At 42.9% G+C, this 19,032-nt stretch overlaps 2 protein-coding genes across 6 annotated transcripts in view; one reads left to right on the top strand and one right to left on the bottom strand.

The window, feature by feature from the left end:
- The first annotated feature begins 63 nt into the window (after positions 1-63).
- Positions 64-13,273, top strand: DMAC2L (distal membrane arm assembly component 2 like). Of its 3 annotated transcripts, none has more exons than XM_055131550.1 (5): positions 64-127; positions 8,533-8,644; positions 9,640-9,848; positions 10,423-10,594; positions 12,062-13,273. In XM_055131550.1, the coding sequence occupies exons 2-5, from the start codon at positions 8,538-8,540 to the stop codon at positions 12,174-12,176; spliced, it is 603 nt and encodes a 200-aa protein (XP_054987525.1). In that variant the 5' UTR covers positions 64-127; positions 8,533-8,537; the 3' UTR covers positions 12,177-13,273. The 3 variants fall into 3 exon arrangements, with proteins under 3 accessions (XP_054987525.1, XP_054987524.1, XP_054987526.1); XM_055131549.1 differs by having other exon boundaries at positions 79-168; XM_055131551.1 differs by lacking the exon at positions 12,062-13,273 and having other exon boundaries at positions 79-168; positions 10,423-10,598.
- Positions 13,274-13,415: 142 nt separating this feature from the next.
- CDKL1 (cyclin dependent kinase like 1) overlaps positions 13,416-19,032 on the bottom strand; it is a 65,432-nt gene continuing 59,815 nt past the window's right edge. For 2 of the 3 annotated variants that reach the window (XM_004601723.2, XM_055131548.1), the window contains exons 9-10: positions 17,951-18,106; positions 13,416-15,584 (exon numbers count right to left, since the gene is read on the bottom strand). In XM_004601723.2, the coding sequence (XP_004601780.2) occupies positions 15,477-15,584; positions 17,951-18,106 (264 nt within the window). In that variant the 3' untranslated portion in view covers positions 13,416-15,476. Of the gene's footprint in view, positions 15,585-17,950; positions 18,156-19,032 lie in introns of all 3 variants that reach the window. The other variant, XR_008629244.1, reaches the window with a different exon arrangement.

The following is a 19,032-nucleotide window of genomic DNA, read 5'->3' as shown; positions in this document are numbered from 1 at the left end:
CACGCTGCTGCCTCGGAGGGATGGGGCCAGTAGCCAATGGGCGCGCGCGGCGGAGGGCGAAGGGCAAGGCAGCGCGGGCGCGGGCGCAGGCGCAGTGGACGCTCGCTCGCCCTGTCTCTCGGACGCTGTGAGTAGAGGAGCCAGCCCCCGAGCGAGGGCGGAACCTGGGTGGGTGTTTCCGCGCTACCCTTGCCCTGGCCCGCGTGCCAGAAACCCCGGCCCACCGAGTCAGGCTTCTGGCATCGACCTTCATCCCAAGCTGATTTGAGGGCGGCTGGAGAGAGGGTGGGCGTGATGACGCTGAAAAACGCCCCTGTTTGGGTGGGCCCGACAGCGGCGGCGGCAACTTCCCGGTTTCCCGGGCGTGCGCTCGGCCGCGTCCTTCTCTCGGCCCTGCAGCGACTCATCAGCTCGGGGACCCCTCGCTGGGAGGTGCGGGGTGCCCAGTGGAGGGGCGCTCGAGCTCCCCCTCTGCCCTCTCGCAGGCCGCGCCCGCAGCTGTCCGCTGGGGCTCCCGGGAACCGGGCGGCTTGATGTCTAGCTGTCACGTTGCCCCTGGTTCTTTCCAAAAGTTAAGGGCTGTTTCCAACGGGTTTGTGCGGTACTGGGAACATCGCGTCACCCACTTCCTTCTCGAAATGAAAAGCTGGCTGTATGCTCGCTCACTAATAAAAGTATGAGACTCCTGATTACCCTGTGCTGGGTTAGCTTCACACCCTGTTCTCTGTGCTTGGCCGCAGTTCTTGTTTGGGGGATCAGGAGACAGAAAAAAAGAAAAGAACGACTCGTGACTGCAAGGGCTTGCCCATTGGGATTTGGTTTCTGGTTTTGGGCAGATGGCTTGGGAAAGACATTTCATCTCTGTCATAGCCCTCCTGTGCTCTAAGAGTAGCAAATAGGGGAGGCTCCCATATTGCACTGAATAATTTAAGACCCCACCCGTACCCCCACCCCCAGCTCACTGTATCCCCAGCCCAGAAATGGTTCTTCCTTAATGCCGCTTTTAAAATTTTCGAGATCATCATAGATCCTGTGCATCAATAAGATACGGTAGACCTCCTGTGTACCTTTTATGCAGTCTTCTCCAGTGATAGAACATCTTGCAAAACAAGTGGGAGTAGTCCAGCCAGGAACCTGACAGAACTAACTTTTATTCAGATTTCTCGGGTTTTATATTTTTGTGTATGATCTGTATAGTTTCTCATCACGTGTTCACGACATAAGAATAAACTCACCACCTAAAAAACTGCCCTATTGACGTTTGTAACTACACCTCTTAAAGGGCACTCCTTTTCCCTAATTTCTTCCCTTTGGGGGGAAAGGGTGTGTGCTCCTGGCTCTGCGCTCATGGATTACACCTGGCATGCTTAGGGAACTGTATGTGTTGCCAGGAGGGTGGATGTCATGCAACACAAGCATCTTAGCCTCTGCACTACATCGCTGGACCTTGTTCTCCCTTTCTAAAATCTTGTAATTTTATTCGAGTGTTATATACACAAAATGACACAGTATGCAACTCTCTGGATTTTTTTCATGCAGCCCAATCCTTTAGGATAATTTTAATTGTTGCCTATATCCATATTTATTCGTTCTTATTGCTAGGTAGGACTGGAGCGATAGTACAGCAGGTAGGGCATTTGCCTTGCACACGGCCGACCCAGCTTCAGTTACTCCATCCCGCTCAGAGAGCCCAGCAAGCTTCCGAGAGTATTCTGCCCACATGGCAGAGCCTGGTGAGCTACCCGTGGCATATTTGATATGCCAAAAACAGTAACAAGTTTCACAATGGAGACATTACTGGTGCCCACTGGAACAAATTGATGAACAACAGGATGACAGTGACAGTGATACAGTGATTGCTAGGTAGTGTGGTATGCATATACTGCAATGTGTTTAGTCATTCACCCACCAATGAACATGTAAGTTTCCAAGATTTAGCTGTTTCAAATAAAGTCCCTATGAATATTACTCTACACTCTTGTTTAAGCCTTAAGGTTCCCCGAACCCCAGAAGTCCTATTACGTTCAGGAGTCCTATTACTTGATTATATGACAACACATTTAATTTTGTAGGGAACTGCCAAGTTCTCCAAAGTGACTCTACCATTTTATATTTCCACAAACAGTGTTTGGGCAATTCAGATTTTTTTTATTGTCCCCAACATGTCTCATTTCAAAATTTTAACCATTGTAATGAGTATACAATAGAGACAGTTATTTTTTAATTTACATAGAATATAGATAATTTGTTAGTAATTTAACTACAGACTTAACCGGGCTCTGTTGTGGGGACAGAGCCTAAGTGGGGGCCAGTACGTGAATAGAAGTGACTTTTTACTTCAGTGTGACTTAGAGCATATGTTTCTCTGCTTAGCAAGGTAAAAGAATTCATGGGAATGCCAGGGATCATAACCAGGTCCACTATGTATAAGGCAAGTGTCCTACCTGCTGTACTATCACTCTGGCCTGTACACATGATCTTTAAAAAATATTTATATTTTTATTTTGGGGACACATTTAGCAGTGCTCAGGGCCTACTCCCGGTTCCATGCTCAGGATCACACCTGACTTTGCTCGGGATTGAACCCATGTCATAGACTGTCACTGTCACTGTCATCCCGTTGCTCATCAATTTGTTCAAGCAGGCACCAGTAACCTCTCATTGTGAGACTTATTGTTACTGTTTTTGGCATATACAATATGCCACAGGTAGCTTGCCAGGCTCTGCCATGCGGATGCGGTACTCTCGGTAGCTTGCCAGGCTCTCCGAGAGGGGCGGAAGAATCGAACAAGAGTTGGCTGCGTGAAAGGCGAACGCCCTACCGCTGTGCTATCACTCCAGTCCATGTCATAGACATGCAAGGCCTTAATCACTATACTATATCTCTGGCCCATTTTTTTTTTTAAATCTAGGGACAACGCTAGGTTACCAGGGCTCACCATGTAGTATAAGGGATCAAACTCAAGGCTTGTGTATGCTAGGCATGTGCTTGCCCACTTGAACCATATCCACAGCCCTACACATAACTCTTTTAGGGGAATTGTGCCACACCCAGTAGTTTGCAAGGGAATACTACTGGGTCTGTGCTCAGGGGACCCTGTTTAGAGCCAGGGGTCGGCTACATGCAAGGCAAGTGCCTTAAATCCTGTATGAGCACTCTTGTCCTGCACATGCTCTTTTAATAAAATTGTCTCTGTGTGCATTCTTCCAGGGGTTTGGTTATATATTAATTTGCTTCATTATGTAATGTCAAAGCAAGTGATCATCTTACATTCATTCACACAGTTTGTAGTGTCTTTGTATCCAGACACTTCTGCTCTGGACCCCACTCCCTTAGCTGTGAAGTCATGTTCACTTTTTTCCATCAAGATCTGCACGTCTAAGAAGTTGGTGCCCCGACTGTAGTATAACAACGTCTCAGAATAGCTTTTGGAGCCTTCTGATTCCTAATGAATTGTGCAGTTTAGTTTCACTTGGATCTAAGCTCCTCAGGAATAAAAACGACATAAATAGGGAATGATTTGCAGTGAGATGGGAATGGATTTGGACGGGGTAGGGGACTCTAATATCAACCCTTGCTCCACAATTTTGTCATCTTCAAGAACATGTTGACTTTGTCAGGTTTTTTAGGCACTTATATAACTTTTAATAGCTCTTTGAATAGCTCCTTAGTTATATTTAATATGTAAAAAAACTGAAATGATTTTGAAAAATATATATATTGTTTTTATGCAAACAGAGGAGGTCTCCATCAAAGTTATTTAGGAATACTTTTTTTTAAAAATTATTTATATTTTATTATTATTATTTTATTATTATTATTATTATTATTTTTTAATTTTATTTATTTTTAATTAGAGAATCACTGTGAGGGTACAGTTACAGATTTATACACTTTTGTGCTTATACTTCCCTCATACAAAGTTCGGGAACCCATCCCTTCACCAGTGTCCATTCTCCACCACCCGTAAACCCAGCGTCCCTCCCACCCTCCCCAATCCCATCTCCCCCCCACCCCACCCTGCCACTGTGGCAAGGCATTCCCTTCTGTTCTCTCTCTCTAATTAGCTGTTGTGGTTTGCAATAAAGGTGTTCAGTGGCCGCTGTGCTCAGTCTCTAGCCCTCATTCAGCCCGCAACTCCCTTCCCCCACATGGCCTTCGACTACAATGTAGTTGGTGATCGCCTCTCTGAGTTGACCTTTCCCCGGAACGTGAGGCCAGCCTCGAAGCCATGGAGTCAACCTCCTGGTACTTATTTCTACAGTTCTTGGGTGATAGTCTCCCACTCTGTTATTCTATATACCATAGATGAGTGCAATCTTTCTATGTCTGTCTCTCTCTTCCTGACTCATTTCACTCAGCATGAAACTTTTCATGCCCATCCACTTAACTACAAAATTCTTGACCTCCTTTTTTCTAACAGCTGCATAGTATTCCATTGTATAGATGTACCAAAGTTTAGGAATACTTTTTATATACTTAATTTTGAATCTTAGGAGTCTGGCCTTTAAAGCACAAACATATCTGCAACTTTTAGAAACATTTGCTACAAAATTATGCGAGTCAGCTATGTTTTGATTATAAGAAATTTTCTTTTTCATTATGTTTCAAATTGAATTCCTGAGTGATTTAGACATTCTGGTAATTTAGTTGTTACAGTGTAGCTTATTTTGACTTTTCTTTTTAATTCATTAGAGCTAAATTCACTAACTTGCCACTAGAGGTCTCCTTTGACCTTATAGAAAGTACTCCCTTATAGAAGCATTCCTTGACTTCAATTTTTCTGCAGTTCCTAAAATGTACTGGCAAAGTCACAGTTGAGAATGTAAAAGCCCACCGATTTCTTTTGAATCTTTATTAAAAGGTAATATAATATCTTTATTTTTTATCTTTTTGGTTTTTTGTTTGTTTGTTTTGGGACCACACCCGGCAGTACCCAGGCTTACTCCTGGCTCTGCAGTCAGGAGTCGCAGTGGTGGGCTCAGGGGTCCCTGTCCCATGAGATTTCGAGGATCAAACCCATTCGGCCATGTACTCCCTTATAGAAGCATTCCTTGACTTCAATGCAAGGCAAGAGCACTACCCACTGTACAGCCTCTTTCTGTTGAAATTATTTTAAATCTAATATTCCTCAGAGATGATAACTAAAATGTATTTTATCTTTCACCTAAACAGACTAAGAAAATAGGCCAAAGTGGATCCAAGTCCAAATACTTCCATTTTTCCAGAGCATTCCACTTTGCCTGATTAATGCCAAGTTGGGGTCTGGAGCGACAGTACAGAGAGCACAGGCCTCACATGTGCAAACTCCAGTTCACGCCCTGATACCACATGCTCCCCCAAGAGCATAGCCAGCTGCAGCCCTGAATCTTCTACTCTCCCTCGCCCACCCCAACCCCAGCACTGTAGGGAAACTTGGATTGAAACACTACCCCAGCTCCTGGGAGGGCCCTCCGGGACCCCCCGAGCACCACTTGGGAGAAGAACAGAAGTAGAACAGAAATAGGTGTTCTGGCTTTACCTTCTCCATGGAAACATATCAGTCGCTGGAGACTTTCAAATATTAAAGTCTTACCTTAGAGGGCTGGCACTGTATTAGGAGCTAAGAAAATGGATATGTTCTTTCTCTCTTTTGCTCTCTTTTTCTGCTGAGATGAAAATTCCTTGTCATCCTTTTGGACCCATCTAGGAAGTAATCTCTAGTGGGAAGTGTTTTTCCCCAACTCTTATCTATACTCTCACAGAACTCATTCATCCTTCCATTAAGACTCTGTGTTGCAGTTATTTCTGTTTTCTATTAAACCACACATCCTATGAGGGCCAGACCCCCCACCCTACCCCTAGCTTCCCAACACTATAGCTCTTGCACTAGGCACAGCAGACATTCAGTCAATACTTGTTGAGTGAATAAATAGATGGGTAGGATGTGTTCAGTGAGGTCTTCGGTGAGGTTTGCACAGACTGGATTGAAGGAGAGCTTTGGGAAGGGGAGTAAATGAAGGGAACAGCCTGAGTGGAAACTGAAAACCCCTAACTAAGCAATGCTGCTGGCAGCCAGTGGGGTTATCAGAGGCCTGACACAGGGGAGGACTTTGGGGAGAGTTCCCCCCAAAGCTTTTGAGCCTCCACACATTGGTTTCTAGGTAATTTTCCTCAGGCGTTTTGACTCTTGATAGGGAATGCAAGTACTTCCAGCACCTGTGGCGGTGCACTGCCTGAGTGAGTGGACAAGAGATGGAAAGCTGGAAGGGGCTGAAGACCTGAGGGGGGGGGGGTCTCAGGAAGAGAGATTTGTAGTAATGGAGGCCTAGTAGCACTGTAGCACTGTCATCCTGTTCATCAATTTGCTTGAGCGGGCACCAGTAACGTCTCCATTGTGAGACTTCTTGTTACTGTTTTTGGCATATTGAATATGCCAAGGGTAGCTTGCCAGGCTCTGCCATGTGGGCAGGATATCTTGATAGCTTGCTAGGCTCTCTGAGAGAGATGGAGGAATCGAACTGGGTTTGGTCGCATGCAAGGCAAACACCTTACCCATTGTGCTATCCCTCCAGCCCAGAGGCCCAGTAATGGTGAGAAAGGGGTGAAGGGAGTGAATGATCCCAGGTTTCTATTCCCAAATATCCTGTCTCACTATTCCACAACCTCCTCACCCTCAGTCACTTCCTCAGCTCTGAGTGGTCCCTATTTAGTCTCTTTCTAGCTTTTTTTCCTGGGTTCTAGAACCATCCAGTGACCTAAAAAAATAGAACTGGAGTGTTAGGAGAGAAAATGTGGCCCAAGTTCTCGGTGCTGCCACTAATTAGCTATGAAACATTGGGCAAGTCCTCTTAACCCTCATGTGTTTATTAATAACCCCGCCTTGTTCCAGGAAGGAATTACGGTGTCAACAAGTTACTTAATCTCAGGGTTTCCATCTCCTTATTTCTATGAGGCACAGGTAGCCTTTCTTCCTGCTTTAGTATTTTGTGACTCTAGTGATTTGCTTTTGGTCATCTCCATTTAGAAGTTCTATCAGACTTCACATTCAGAGCATGAGGAACTGGTTGTGGCAGGGGGAGGGGCGACTGTTCCGGCACTGGTGCCTCCTGATACTGATATGTTAGTGGCAACGCACTGCTACCGCCGACCCGGGGCCCACACTTGGTCAGTTTGTCTGGCCCTTGGCCCAGCCTCTCCCTGAGTGGTCTGAAACCCACTTCCTAATGTCACTCTCATCCTCCCCCCACTCTGCCCTTTCCCAGAGCCACAAGTAGTTGAAACTCTTGTCAGCTGTCTTGGGACCTTTCCACTCACCCTCAATCTTGATGCTGCTGTCTGAGAAATTGTCCTGACACATAGTTCTACAGAGAATGCCAGACCCTTTCTGAGGTGTCTGTGTGAACCGTCTGTCCACTTTGCTTGAACCTCATGGACTAAGCTAACCAAACTGCACCATGCCTGAGGCATTCTTGCCTCGGCTAATCAACAGGCATGCCTTTTCCTGGCACCTTGGGCTGCCCTTATTTTCTCTGAGATATTAACCAGGTTCAAATCTTTATTTTAACTACTCAGTAACTTGTTTCACTGACTCCACTCTGGGGTAAGTGGTCAGCTCCTAAGAGGCAGGAACCATGTTTCATCATGTTTCATTTATCTGTGTCACCCCCTCACCCCCACCATCTGCTGGTCAAACATTTTACACACACACACACACACACACACGCACACACACACACACACCCCTCTGCCGCCCGCCCCCCCCCCCCACACACCTCTGCCACCCACCGCTCCCTCTCCCCCACCTCTTCCGCCCACCCTTCCTTCTCCCCGGGGCCTGGGCATGCTACTAGAGAAACTAGAATTGAGATCAATCAAATTGAGACTCAGTTGCAACTCATGGCTATAGACTGTAGAGCTGGATACCATCAGAAAATCATCTCAGTTCACGAATGAGAAGGCCAGAGGCCAAGAGAAATTGTTTTCCTCTTCCCTAGCTGTCCTTTGCCATGATCTGTCCTTGGTCCTTTCCACTTGGACTTCTGTCACCCACCCTGGCCCTTATCATGGGAAGCTGTTTTGTCTCTTCTCCCTCCCAGGACAGACGCTTTTGAGTGTCCGCACATTGGTCTGTAGGCAATTGTCCTCAGACATTTTGACAATTGATAGGGAGTGCAAGGATTTCCAGACTCTGTGGGGGTGCGCTGCCTGAGTGAACACTAGGTGGCAGCACCGCAGGCGACTTCCATTGTGATTTGGACCATGGAATTTAGGGTCTCCATGGATGGAAGAGACCTCAGACCAGCCAACCTGCCTCTCGCAGGTTTTTGGGTTGCTTGGGTTTTTTGAGGTTAAGTTTTTTTTAAGTTATATTTTGTTTTGTTTCTTGAAAACAAACCTGAGAACCTTAGAGAGGGGGTGACTTGCTTAATATTTATTGAGTAGCAAGTGAGCACTCAGTTTATCAGTAGCAGAGCATTAACTTTGAAATGTGTATGGGACCAGCATTCCTAGTGGATGATTTAATATAAATCCTGCTTTATGTTTCTTAGATGAAATGAAGCTGTTTGGAAAATTTTCCAGGCAGTTGTGTTGCTTCAAGAAATTCCCATCATCATGTGACTCCAGATACTTTTGGACCTGGTTGAATACGGTGTTTAATAAGTAAGTTACTCTAATTAATGTGAAGTTACTCTGATTAATTAACATCAAGGGAGTTTCTAAAGCTAGATGAATTCACAGTAGCTAATTTTATTGTACAGCACATGTAATGTGATACAAATTTTGTTTTTAAACAAAACAGCATTAATAAAGATTACAGAAGTATGCACATGTGCACACACACACACATACACACATATATACAGGATTCTTTTTCTCATACCCAGTGATGCTCAGGGGCTTCTCCTGGTTCAGTGCTAGCTTCTAGTTTTGTTCAGGGGTCAGTATGTAATGCCAGTGATCAAACCAGAGCTGACCAATGGAAGGCAAGCACCTTAACTGCTGTACTATCTCTCCAATCCCCTTAATGAGATAAATTTTTGAACAGAGGTTCAATGTTATTTCTTCTTTGTTTTTCCATAACTAATAACAATGATAATCTAGTATATTATTAATTCAGTACAGTTACTGAGTAGTACTAGTTTGTCAAATACTGTGCTACTTAAAAATAGTGGACTCATTTCTCTCTGAAAATTAATAAAAATAATATACGTTCAGTCAGAGATAGTTCAGAGGGTTGGAACATATGTGTAGCATACGAAGGGTCCCATGTTCAATCACTGGCACTGCAGGTTCACTGCCCCATACCTGAGTATAGCCTGGGGTCCCCAGCCCCTCTGGGTCCAAGTAACGCTATGTCCCCACTGAGTACAGAATCATCAGCCCCACACTGACCAGGCTAAGAGTTGCAGGGAGTGGCCTAGAGCCTCCGGTTAGCTGCATGCAGAGCAAGTGCCCTACTCACTGTACTGTACTATTTCTTCAGCCCCTAGATGTTGTTATTTTTTTAATCAATCTCACTGGTATACTTATCTATCTCTTCAGTTATTTGAAATGAATAGTTGTTGCTGATGCATGTGTTGGTGAATGTAGTTAAGAAACTCAGTGATTTCAGTAACAGCTAAACACTTTTTTTTTTTTTTTTTTTTTGCCAACAGAGTGGATCATGAGCGCATCAAAGAGGTTGGCCCTGATAGGGCGGCTTCTGAGTGGCTGCTACGCTGTGGGGCCATGGTGCGCTACCACGGCCAGGGGAGGTGGCAGAAGAACTACAACAGCCTCCCATCAGGCTCGCTGGACAAGTACAAGATTCAGGCTATCGATGCCACTGACTCTTGTATCATGAGCATTGGCTTTGAACACCTGGGTAACCACTCTGTCATTTGCTTATGGGAATGCAAGTCATTGGTAGTGATTCTTTGGTTGACTCACAGTTGTAGTCATAGCTGTGTCCTTTCTTGCCCCTTTCAGCACAGCCCAGTTTGCTTCTTCCTGTGCATGATGCTTCCTTCTAAATAGAAGTTACAAATAACTTCCTTTCCTTTCTCTTCTCACTAAGCTTTGTCTCTACCTGCCTTTCTCCTGAGGTTTAGCCTTAAAAATCCAAGATCTTGTTTGCCAACTGGTGTTGTTGAGAAACCTTCAGTGGTGCAGGAATAATTATGTCTGCACAACTTCTGCTGTGTGGGCCTGTCCTTGCTCCAGGGCACCGGTAGTTGAGTGCAGAATGGTCCCTTCTGCCAGCACAGCTGGTAAACTGAATGAATACCTTGGGTGATGAAGAGGGTGTTTCATTGTTCCCGTTTACCTAAGACAGAGAGCTTTCCCTGGACACAGGACTTTTAGCCCCAAGACCAACATGGTCAAAGGCAAACCAGGATGGTTGGCCATCTCACCGGAAAAGTAGAATATGAAACTGTCCTTTCTTTTTCCCCTCCCAGAGGGCCTCCAACATGTTGAGAAAATAAGGTTGTGCAAGTGTCATTACATCGAAGATGAATGTTTGGAGAAACTTAGTCAATTCAAAAATCTACAAAAAAGCATTTTGGAAATGGAAATAATTTCATGTGGGAATGTCACAGACAAAGGTGTCATTGCTCTGCATCATTTAAGGTAGGTGGCTGGTATCTACCTACAGTGGAAACTTCATCATTTATTTTGCTTCTCCTTCCCCAGGGTCTAAAGGCCCTAGGGCAGCTGGGGTCATGGAGCTGCATGTGCAGCATTAAGGATTAGGCCCGGGGCCTCCCACATGCTCAGGAGCCATCTTCCTGCTGGGAACCCCTAATAGGAGAGCTGGTTTGCAACGTGCTCCATGCTCTTGGCAGTACCACCAGCTCTCGCTTGCCATGCAAATGCCTTAAACCATGAAGCTACCTTTCAGGTCCCCAAACTTGATACTGATGTTAAAGTGAATATCTAATCAGAAATGAAAACATCTGAGGGGTAGTATCATTTTTTGGTTCTGAAAAACAATATAAGAAAATGACTACTTATAAGAAAGTTAAAATGAACAGCATTAACGCATTATGGTTGCCGTTTTAGGGGACATCTTTCTGAGAACTGAAATCTATAGGGAGCAGTCAGATGGCGCCAGCTAGTCAGCCCCCACAGGCACCCTCCATTGTGTCTTCTCTCCACAAGCACTGTGCCTCACGTGCTTCCAGTCCCTTCTGTGTCGCAGGATGTTTGAGGAAGAAGTTTTAAACATTAGGGTCAAAAGTGCTTGATTGTTTATAGCTAATGTTAGTTAGTTGAGGCTTTGAGTTTTTATCTTTTAAGAAACTTGGTGGTGGAGGAGGGGAAATGTTTGTTTGGTTTGGGTTTGGGGGGCCACACCTGGCAGTACTCAAGGATTACTCTTGGGTCTATGCTCAGGGATCCCTCTTGACAGTGCTTGGAGACCTTTTGTGGTGTCAGGGATCGAGCATCTTACCCACAGCACAATCTCCCTAGCCCTGAAACCTGATTTTCTTTAAGAACTTCCCAATTTCTTTTCTTTCTGGGTCAATATTTATATTTCCCAGGCAAAGGAATTCTGTACCATAACATAGAGAATATTTGGAAAGATTCTTATAGAAGCATTGGTACAATTCAGAAGAACTAAACACTTGAATGTCTGACTTAGTCTTTACTATGAATTCCATTTAAAGTATAAAACTTTGAGAGATCCAAAGAGATTAAGGTGCTTGCCTTGCACGTAGCCCCTCCAAAAACAAACACAATACTGTAAGAGCAAGACTTACAAAAGTCGGAGTCAACGTGCTAGTACAGTGGGTAGGGATAGGTTTGCCTTGCATGCGGCTGACCTGGGTTTGATTCCCCAGCACCAAATATAGTCCCCTGAGCATCACCAGGAGTGATCCTTGAGCACAAAGCTATGAGTAAACCCTGAGCAAGTGTGACCCCAAAACAAACAAACAGAAAAGACTTACAAAAGTAATTTTTAAAGTGTAAGGTGATAATGACACATTCAATATATAATTTATTCTAAACTAATGAAATTAAAATTATGTTTAATTTTCTTCATAAGATAATCATCGAATTGAAATAACCTTTTTTACTTTGTCTTTTTTGTAGAAACCTCGAATATTTATTGTTAAGTGATCTTCCTGGAATAAGAGAAAAAGAAAACCTTGTTCAAGCCTTTAAGACAGCACTGCCTTCTCTAGAACTTAAATTAGACCTAGAGTAAAATCATAGTACTCACTGAGTATCTACTTTTAATATAAAGTATCACTGGAAACTTTGATCCTAAATAGTAACAAATCAACATTATCAAAAAAGCTATAAGAGTGTCCTATTATGACATTTTAGAAACAAAATCATATATAGAAAATTAATATTCAGATATGATTCATTAAAAAATGCTAAGTTGGAAGTGACGATTGATGTTCATTTAGTCATTTTAAGGAAAAAAATGCAAACCAAGTAGCAGTTTAATTCTAATATATTCCTCATCATACACACACACACACACACACACACACACACACACACACACACACACACACACACATACACATATAAAATCTGTGGGCCTGCATGCAGCCATGCAGTGCTCAGGCAAGGAAGCCTCCCCACCGTTCTTGGGTTCTCTGCCAAACAGGATGGTGGTTCAGTGTGAGGGCCCAGTGCTGCACTGTGGCCTGGGCCTGGCCGTGCTGTGCTGAGGATTAGCAGGCCGTCCCACTGGTGCTCGGTGGTCTCCAGGGCTGGATCTGACAATGTTTGGGGGACCAGATGGTGCTGGGAACAAACGACCGCCTGCATGCAAGGCATGCACCTTACCCCCATACTATCTTTCCAGCCTTCTATTGTAATTTAAAAATTATTTGTTACACTTTTGTTACTGAAGCATGTTACTATAAATGAGAAATTTATGAAAAATTGAAACTTCAATCTCAAATTCACTAGTAGAATTAAAGTAGTCAGTGGTTGTTGAGATATACCAGGATATGTATGCATTACTCAAAAATCCTAAATTCCTACATTCTATAACATATTTCCTTTCTCAAAATACTTTCTAATTTATTTTGTATAGCCTAGTATTCTAGCTTGCCGGGCTCTCCAAGAGTACCCCGCCCGCATGGGCAGAGCCTGGCAAGCTACCCGTGGCATATTTGATATGCCAAAAAACAGTAACGATTGGTCTCATTCCCCTGACCCTGAAAGAGCCTCCAATCATTGGGAAAGACGAGTAAGGAGAGGCTGCTAAAATCTCAGGGCTGGGAGGAATAGAGACGTTACTGGTGTCCGCTCAAGTAAATTGCAGAACAATGGGATGACAGTGACACAATGATCTAAAAATTTACAAGTCAGAAATTTAATTTGACTCATATATCTTGGATACTACTTCCTTTGAGTCAAGAAATGAAAAAAAAAGTATAAACACAAGATTCAATTAAAATCTCAAAAGTGATGAAGAATAACATACACAAAACAAATTTTTATTTTTCACTTGCTTGAAATAGCTTTAATTCTGTTATCAGATAGTATATCAACTTGGTCAATTTCTGTACATTTGGTTTATACATTAAACAGTTGAATATAACTTTGTCTGGAAATAATTTTAAATTTTTACGGTGATTTAACAGTCAGGTAGAAAAAAATGTGTTAGTAGTTAAGAAAACAAATGATACCTACTACTTACCAAAATAATTCCCACTATCATTTTAAAGAGTCAGAAAATAGTAAAATTTTAAAAAGACAGTGGTTTAGCACACTGGTGAAACAGTGAAGATTCCATGCTGAAGGAAAGATTCAAAGAGGGTAAAATTAAGCATAAACATTTACTTATTAGAATTTGGAAAAAAAATGAGTCCTTCTATCTCAGGATTGTTTGGCTATCGTGTGATGAGAAAATGGATTCACCAAAGTTAGTCTGGAACTACTTTTCTATTCAGAATGGCTTTCTGTAAGACTACTGGATAAGCTTGGCAGTTTTAATCATCTGCCAGTCAGGTGCATTGTTCAGGGTTGAAAAAAAAACAGAATGTAAACTATTCACAGAAGCTTGATGTCTTCCTTGTCATTTAAATCAATTGATACTGGGGCTACTGTACTTTAGCCCTCTGTCAGCTCACTGCATGGTGCTACATACATCAGGAAGCCTGGGGATATTAGCTGGCTGGAATAGCCAAAGTTATTGAACAGTGGCAGTAATTTGGTGTACTACTTTACAGTAAATGGAATGAGGTCAGATATTCTCACAAAAGAACAGCAATAAAGAGTTCTGAAACAATGTTTAGAAGATATAGTAAAATACAACTTCAAAGATCATATCTGAGAAATGCTAGGAAGCAGCAGCACATTTGAAAAAAAATGGTGTTGGTCTATAAAAAACTGACATGGACATGCAGTTTCTCTGTGTCTGGGACACAAGGATAAAAAAAAAAGGTCTTTTTGAATAAGAGCTACTACAGACCAATTAGATGCATCATCTGTATCACTGTACAAAGTTAGCAAACCTCAATATCATTTGGACTGCTTTATTGTTAGTACTTATACGCAAAAAGATACCTTTCAGGGTGGAAAAAAATAGTTTATGGCCTAAGCACTTTCACAACCCAAATAACAGTTCAGGCTGTTCCAGACTACATCTGGAATTTCCCACCATATGTATATATAGATCACTATGTATAGTCCTGCCTATAGGACATGTCTGAGGCTGAGCCGAAGAGAATGAAGCACTAATTATTTTTCAAACTTTTCACACACACAGGCTCAGTTCCTGTGACGTCTGCAGGCCTTGTCCTATCCCTTGACACCCCTGGTCAGTCACCAGGCTTCATGGCATTATTTACAAGGGAGAATTGGATGAATAAGTATACATGCATGACAATAATCATTGCCTGCTAAAATATGATAGTCCAATACTAACATTAAATACAGAAATACATGTTAAGAAGTACCTACACAGCATTAAATACAGAAGTATATAAATGCTAGTGTTTCATGATGACCTACATTACTTTAAATATTTGAACTCCTAAATATTCTTGGAATGTTTTAAAATATAAAAATCAAAACAAAGTAAGAAGTGGAATTTCAAACATTTGGATTTCAAGAATAAGAAATTTCCCTATGATACTGAGACAATCTATAAAGGGAGAAGATAGGATTAAGAAAACAGACCCAAGGAAATACCTGTCGGCATTTTGTTATTCCTTTTCACATGTTACATATAGTACAACTGGAGCATAAATCTTGCCAACATAAAATCCACTTGTATTCTGTCCATAAGTTCAGTTACTTACAACAAAGAATATAAGTGAAAACCTAAGTTTCTCCTTTCTGTTCTCGTTACCCACATCAAATATAAAGACTACATCTGGAATTTCCCACCATATCTTGCCAAGTGGCTTCCTGGTTAGTTGCTTAAATTCTCTCAATGTTTTTTCAACATTGTGATTATTTTTAGTCAAACATATGTTTAATTTTCTTCAAGTTTTTGATTGTCCTTTTTTTCCCTTATCATCAGTCTCCAAACTTCTTAAATGTTTGGGAAGCGATAGTTAAGTTTCTTGGTATTATAGTAGTATTTCTTAGTATCCAAAGCTGGAAGGATACTGCTGTTAGTCAGCTGAGGTAGGTGTTGCAACTGAAAATATAAAACACAGAATTAGGGTCAGAAAAATAGTACCGGGGTTCTCCTTACTTTTGGCTGACCCCAGTTCGCCCCTGAGTTCCATCTATCCCCTGTGTACCACCAGGAGTGATCCATGAGCACAGAGCCAAGGAATAGCTCCTGAGCACTACCAGGTATGGCCCAAAATAACAACAAAAAATCACATACATTCATTGCCACAGACTTTTTTCATTATTGCTAAAATATCACAAAAGAATACAGAAGTATTTTTTTTTTAGCATAGAAACACCTTTTCTGCAAGGTGTCCAAAACCTGAAAGAGAGCACAATATTTAAACCTGGTCTTTGCTTTCCTTCTAAAATTTAATATTAAAAACAAAATGTATATGTTAAAGAAAATATGAAGGCCGGGGGAAATGAAGATAGAATTGGAGTTTACATAGGACAATGGTGGAGGATCTGGGTACTTTAGTGGGGGTGGGGTGCTGTAACTATGTACATCAAAACCATAAACATTAATACTTTTGTAACATATAATCTAAATTAAGACAACTTTTAGGTAAAACATTTTTTAAATCTACATGTTAATTTTTTTTTTTGGGGGGGAGCATAGCTTCACAGGAGTTAAGAGCCTGCTGTGGTCTTAGGGATCATTTAAGCTAATGTCTTGCCTTAGAGCAAAAAATACTGATCCTTGGGACCAGAGATAGTAAGGGAAGGGAGTGAGGCATGTGCCTTGCATGCAGCTGACCCTAGTATGAACCTTGGCACTATATATGGTCCCCTGAGCACAGAGCCAAGAGTAATCTCTGAGCACTGCTGGGTGTAGCCCAAAGGTGGGGGGGAAGAATACTGATATCCAGGGTACTTGAGTAATTTGACCACTAAATATGTACATGGCTTGTTCTTTTGATCAGGAAATATTTCCCTCAAAAGCATTTATCTTTTATTTAAAGTAAGATCGAGCTAAGGAAAAAGTATCTTTCTAGCCTGTTTTTGTTTGTTTGTTTGTTTGTTTGCTTTTTGGGTCACACCCGGCAAAGCACAGGGGTTACTCCTGGCTTTACACTCAGGAATTACTCCCAGCGGTGCTCAGGGGACCATATGGGATGCTGGGAATCGAACCCGGGTCGGCCGCATGCAAGGCAAACGCCCTACCCGCTGTGCTATTGCTCCAGCCCCTCTAGCCTGTTTTTCTATGTAGGTCATCTGACAGTAAAATAGTTATTCTCCCCCCTCCTCCTCCTCTTCCTCCTTCTCTACCTCTCCCCCCTTCTCCTCCTCCCCGCTCCTCCTTATTTTCCACCTTCTCCTCTCCCCCACCCCTCTTCCCTCCTCTTCCTCCTCCTCTTCTTCTCCTGTTTTGGGGCCATACTTGGTGGTGCCCAGGGGCAATTCCCAGTGCTATGCTAGGGTTACTCCCCTGTGGAATTCAGGGGACTGAGTAGTACTGAAGCTAAAACCTGGGTCTCCCACAGGCAAAGTCTGTGCTCTAGCTCTTTGGGCTATCACCCCAGCAAGAATAAAACCATTCTTAGTTTCACAGTTCTGGTCTGTCTTACAGGCCCAGACTTCATGCAGAACTTATTCCTGATAAACTGTTACCTAGAGGAGAATATTCACTCCTCTAAGTCTCAAATACTCCCAGCTGTCATTCATATTCTGGGCAGTGGAAACTTAAAGGAAGAGACGAAGGTTAGATCATTTATAGCTTAAGGGGTATTTAGGCAGATCCAGAGGTAACCCAGGAGCAGCTAGCTCATCTTAGCTGAGGTTATAACTTCAGCCCACTATGAGTTATTACAGCTTTTGGGTTATAACAGAACATGGAAGACCATCTGGGTACTTTACACTAGCAGTGATTCTTCACAGGCTCCCAGTGTACATTTTAGACACTTTTTTAAATTAACTAGGCTGTTCTGCAGCTCTCACCAAACACACTCACCAGCCTGTTTGCTCTCAGTGACTCTGGTGATCCCTTTTCTAGATGAACCTGGAATATAAATCTACTGAAGACGACCAGGATGACAGTGTAACATGGGATAAATCTGACGTGTTTTTCCAAAGCTGAACTACACGCAGCTGGACCCACCCTAGAGTGTCTGGCTGAGGCCTGAGTTCAGACAGGCCCAGATAGCTTGTCCCACTAACAGCAGGAAATGACAAAGCAATGACACCTTTGGGATTCAAGAAGAAGAAGGCAGTGCTCTATGGATGTTCCTGGGGCCACCATCCATATACCATGTAGCCTGTCTCTAGGGTTGGAATGAGGGTGTTGGAGCTATCAGCACAATTGCCACCTTGAGTATAGATAGAGACTGCATTAGGGTAGGTTGAGAATTGAAATTGCAACTTTAGATGCATCAGTAAGCATTTTACCCCCGGCAGATGTTTTCGACTTGGTTTCAGTGTCTTTCTCACTGGTTTGTCAGGTCCTTTGGCCGAATCTGCTATTGCTCGGATGCTGTCAAAATATGGGTGCTGCAACAGCTGTTCACAGGTCAGCCTCTCTGCAGGATTCATATGGAGACAGCCCTGCAAGAACATAATTTCCTCTTCTGGGCAAATTCTTAAAGTGACAGATCTGGCAAAAACGCGTAGTTATACATTGATTAGAATAATAGCAGCTAACTTGTACATTGATAGTGCTAAGCACTTGGCATAGTAACTTATTTAATCATCACAACTTGATGAATACTGAGCAAATTTGAAAGCCTTTAATCATGGATTAGGACAATTTTTTTTTAAGTGTGATAAGTATTGGACTGGAGCGATAGCACAGTGGGTAGGCGTTTCCCTTATAAGCGGCTGACCGGGGTTCAATTCCTCTGTCCCCTGCTCCTCTCGGAGAGCCCCCTGCTCTGGCAAGCTACCAGAGTATCCTGCCCGCACGGCAGAGCCCGGCAAGCTCCCGTGGTGTATTTGATATGCCAAAAACAGTAACAACAAGTCTCACAATGGAGACGTTACTGGTGTCTGCTCAAGCAAATTAATGAACAACTGGACTACAGTGCTACAGTGCTAGTTTTTTAACATGATACTAACTTGCAGCTGTCTTTCCTTTTCCCTCTTTGAAAGACTGAATTCTAGTTGGAAATAGGAACCAGGGGAAGTAGAAAAAATACACTAGTAATGATTTCAGATTCTTCCACAAACATTCCTCAATTGGAAGTCACATAAGGAATCATTTTCATAAATAGGAAAAAAATTGTTTTCTATACCTTGTTCTGTTCTTGGCAGTTGGTGCTCTACCCGGAGGGAATCAACAATCAAATCCTACTTACTCTAAAATCACAGAAGTTATCTACTTCATGAGTTTGGGCTCTGCAGATTAGGTTTTGGGGGTTAGAGACTGACAGTACAGGAGTTAAAGCACATAGCTTGCAAGAAGTCTATTCTAGTTCGATCGCTGGCATGACTCGGAGCATTGTCGGGTACAGCTCTGGAAGCTCCCTGAGCTC

Source organism: Sorex araneus, chromosome 3, assembly GCF_027595985.1.
Source record: "Sorex araneus isolate mSorAra2 chromosome 3, mSorAra2.pri, whole genome shotgun sequence".
Classification (NCBI taxonomy): Eukaryota; Metazoa; Chordata; class Mammalia; order Eulipotyphla; family Soricidae; genus Sorex; species Sorex araneus.
Note: the sequence above shows the minus strand (reverse complement) of the source record. Positions and strands in the feature narration are given on the sequence as shown.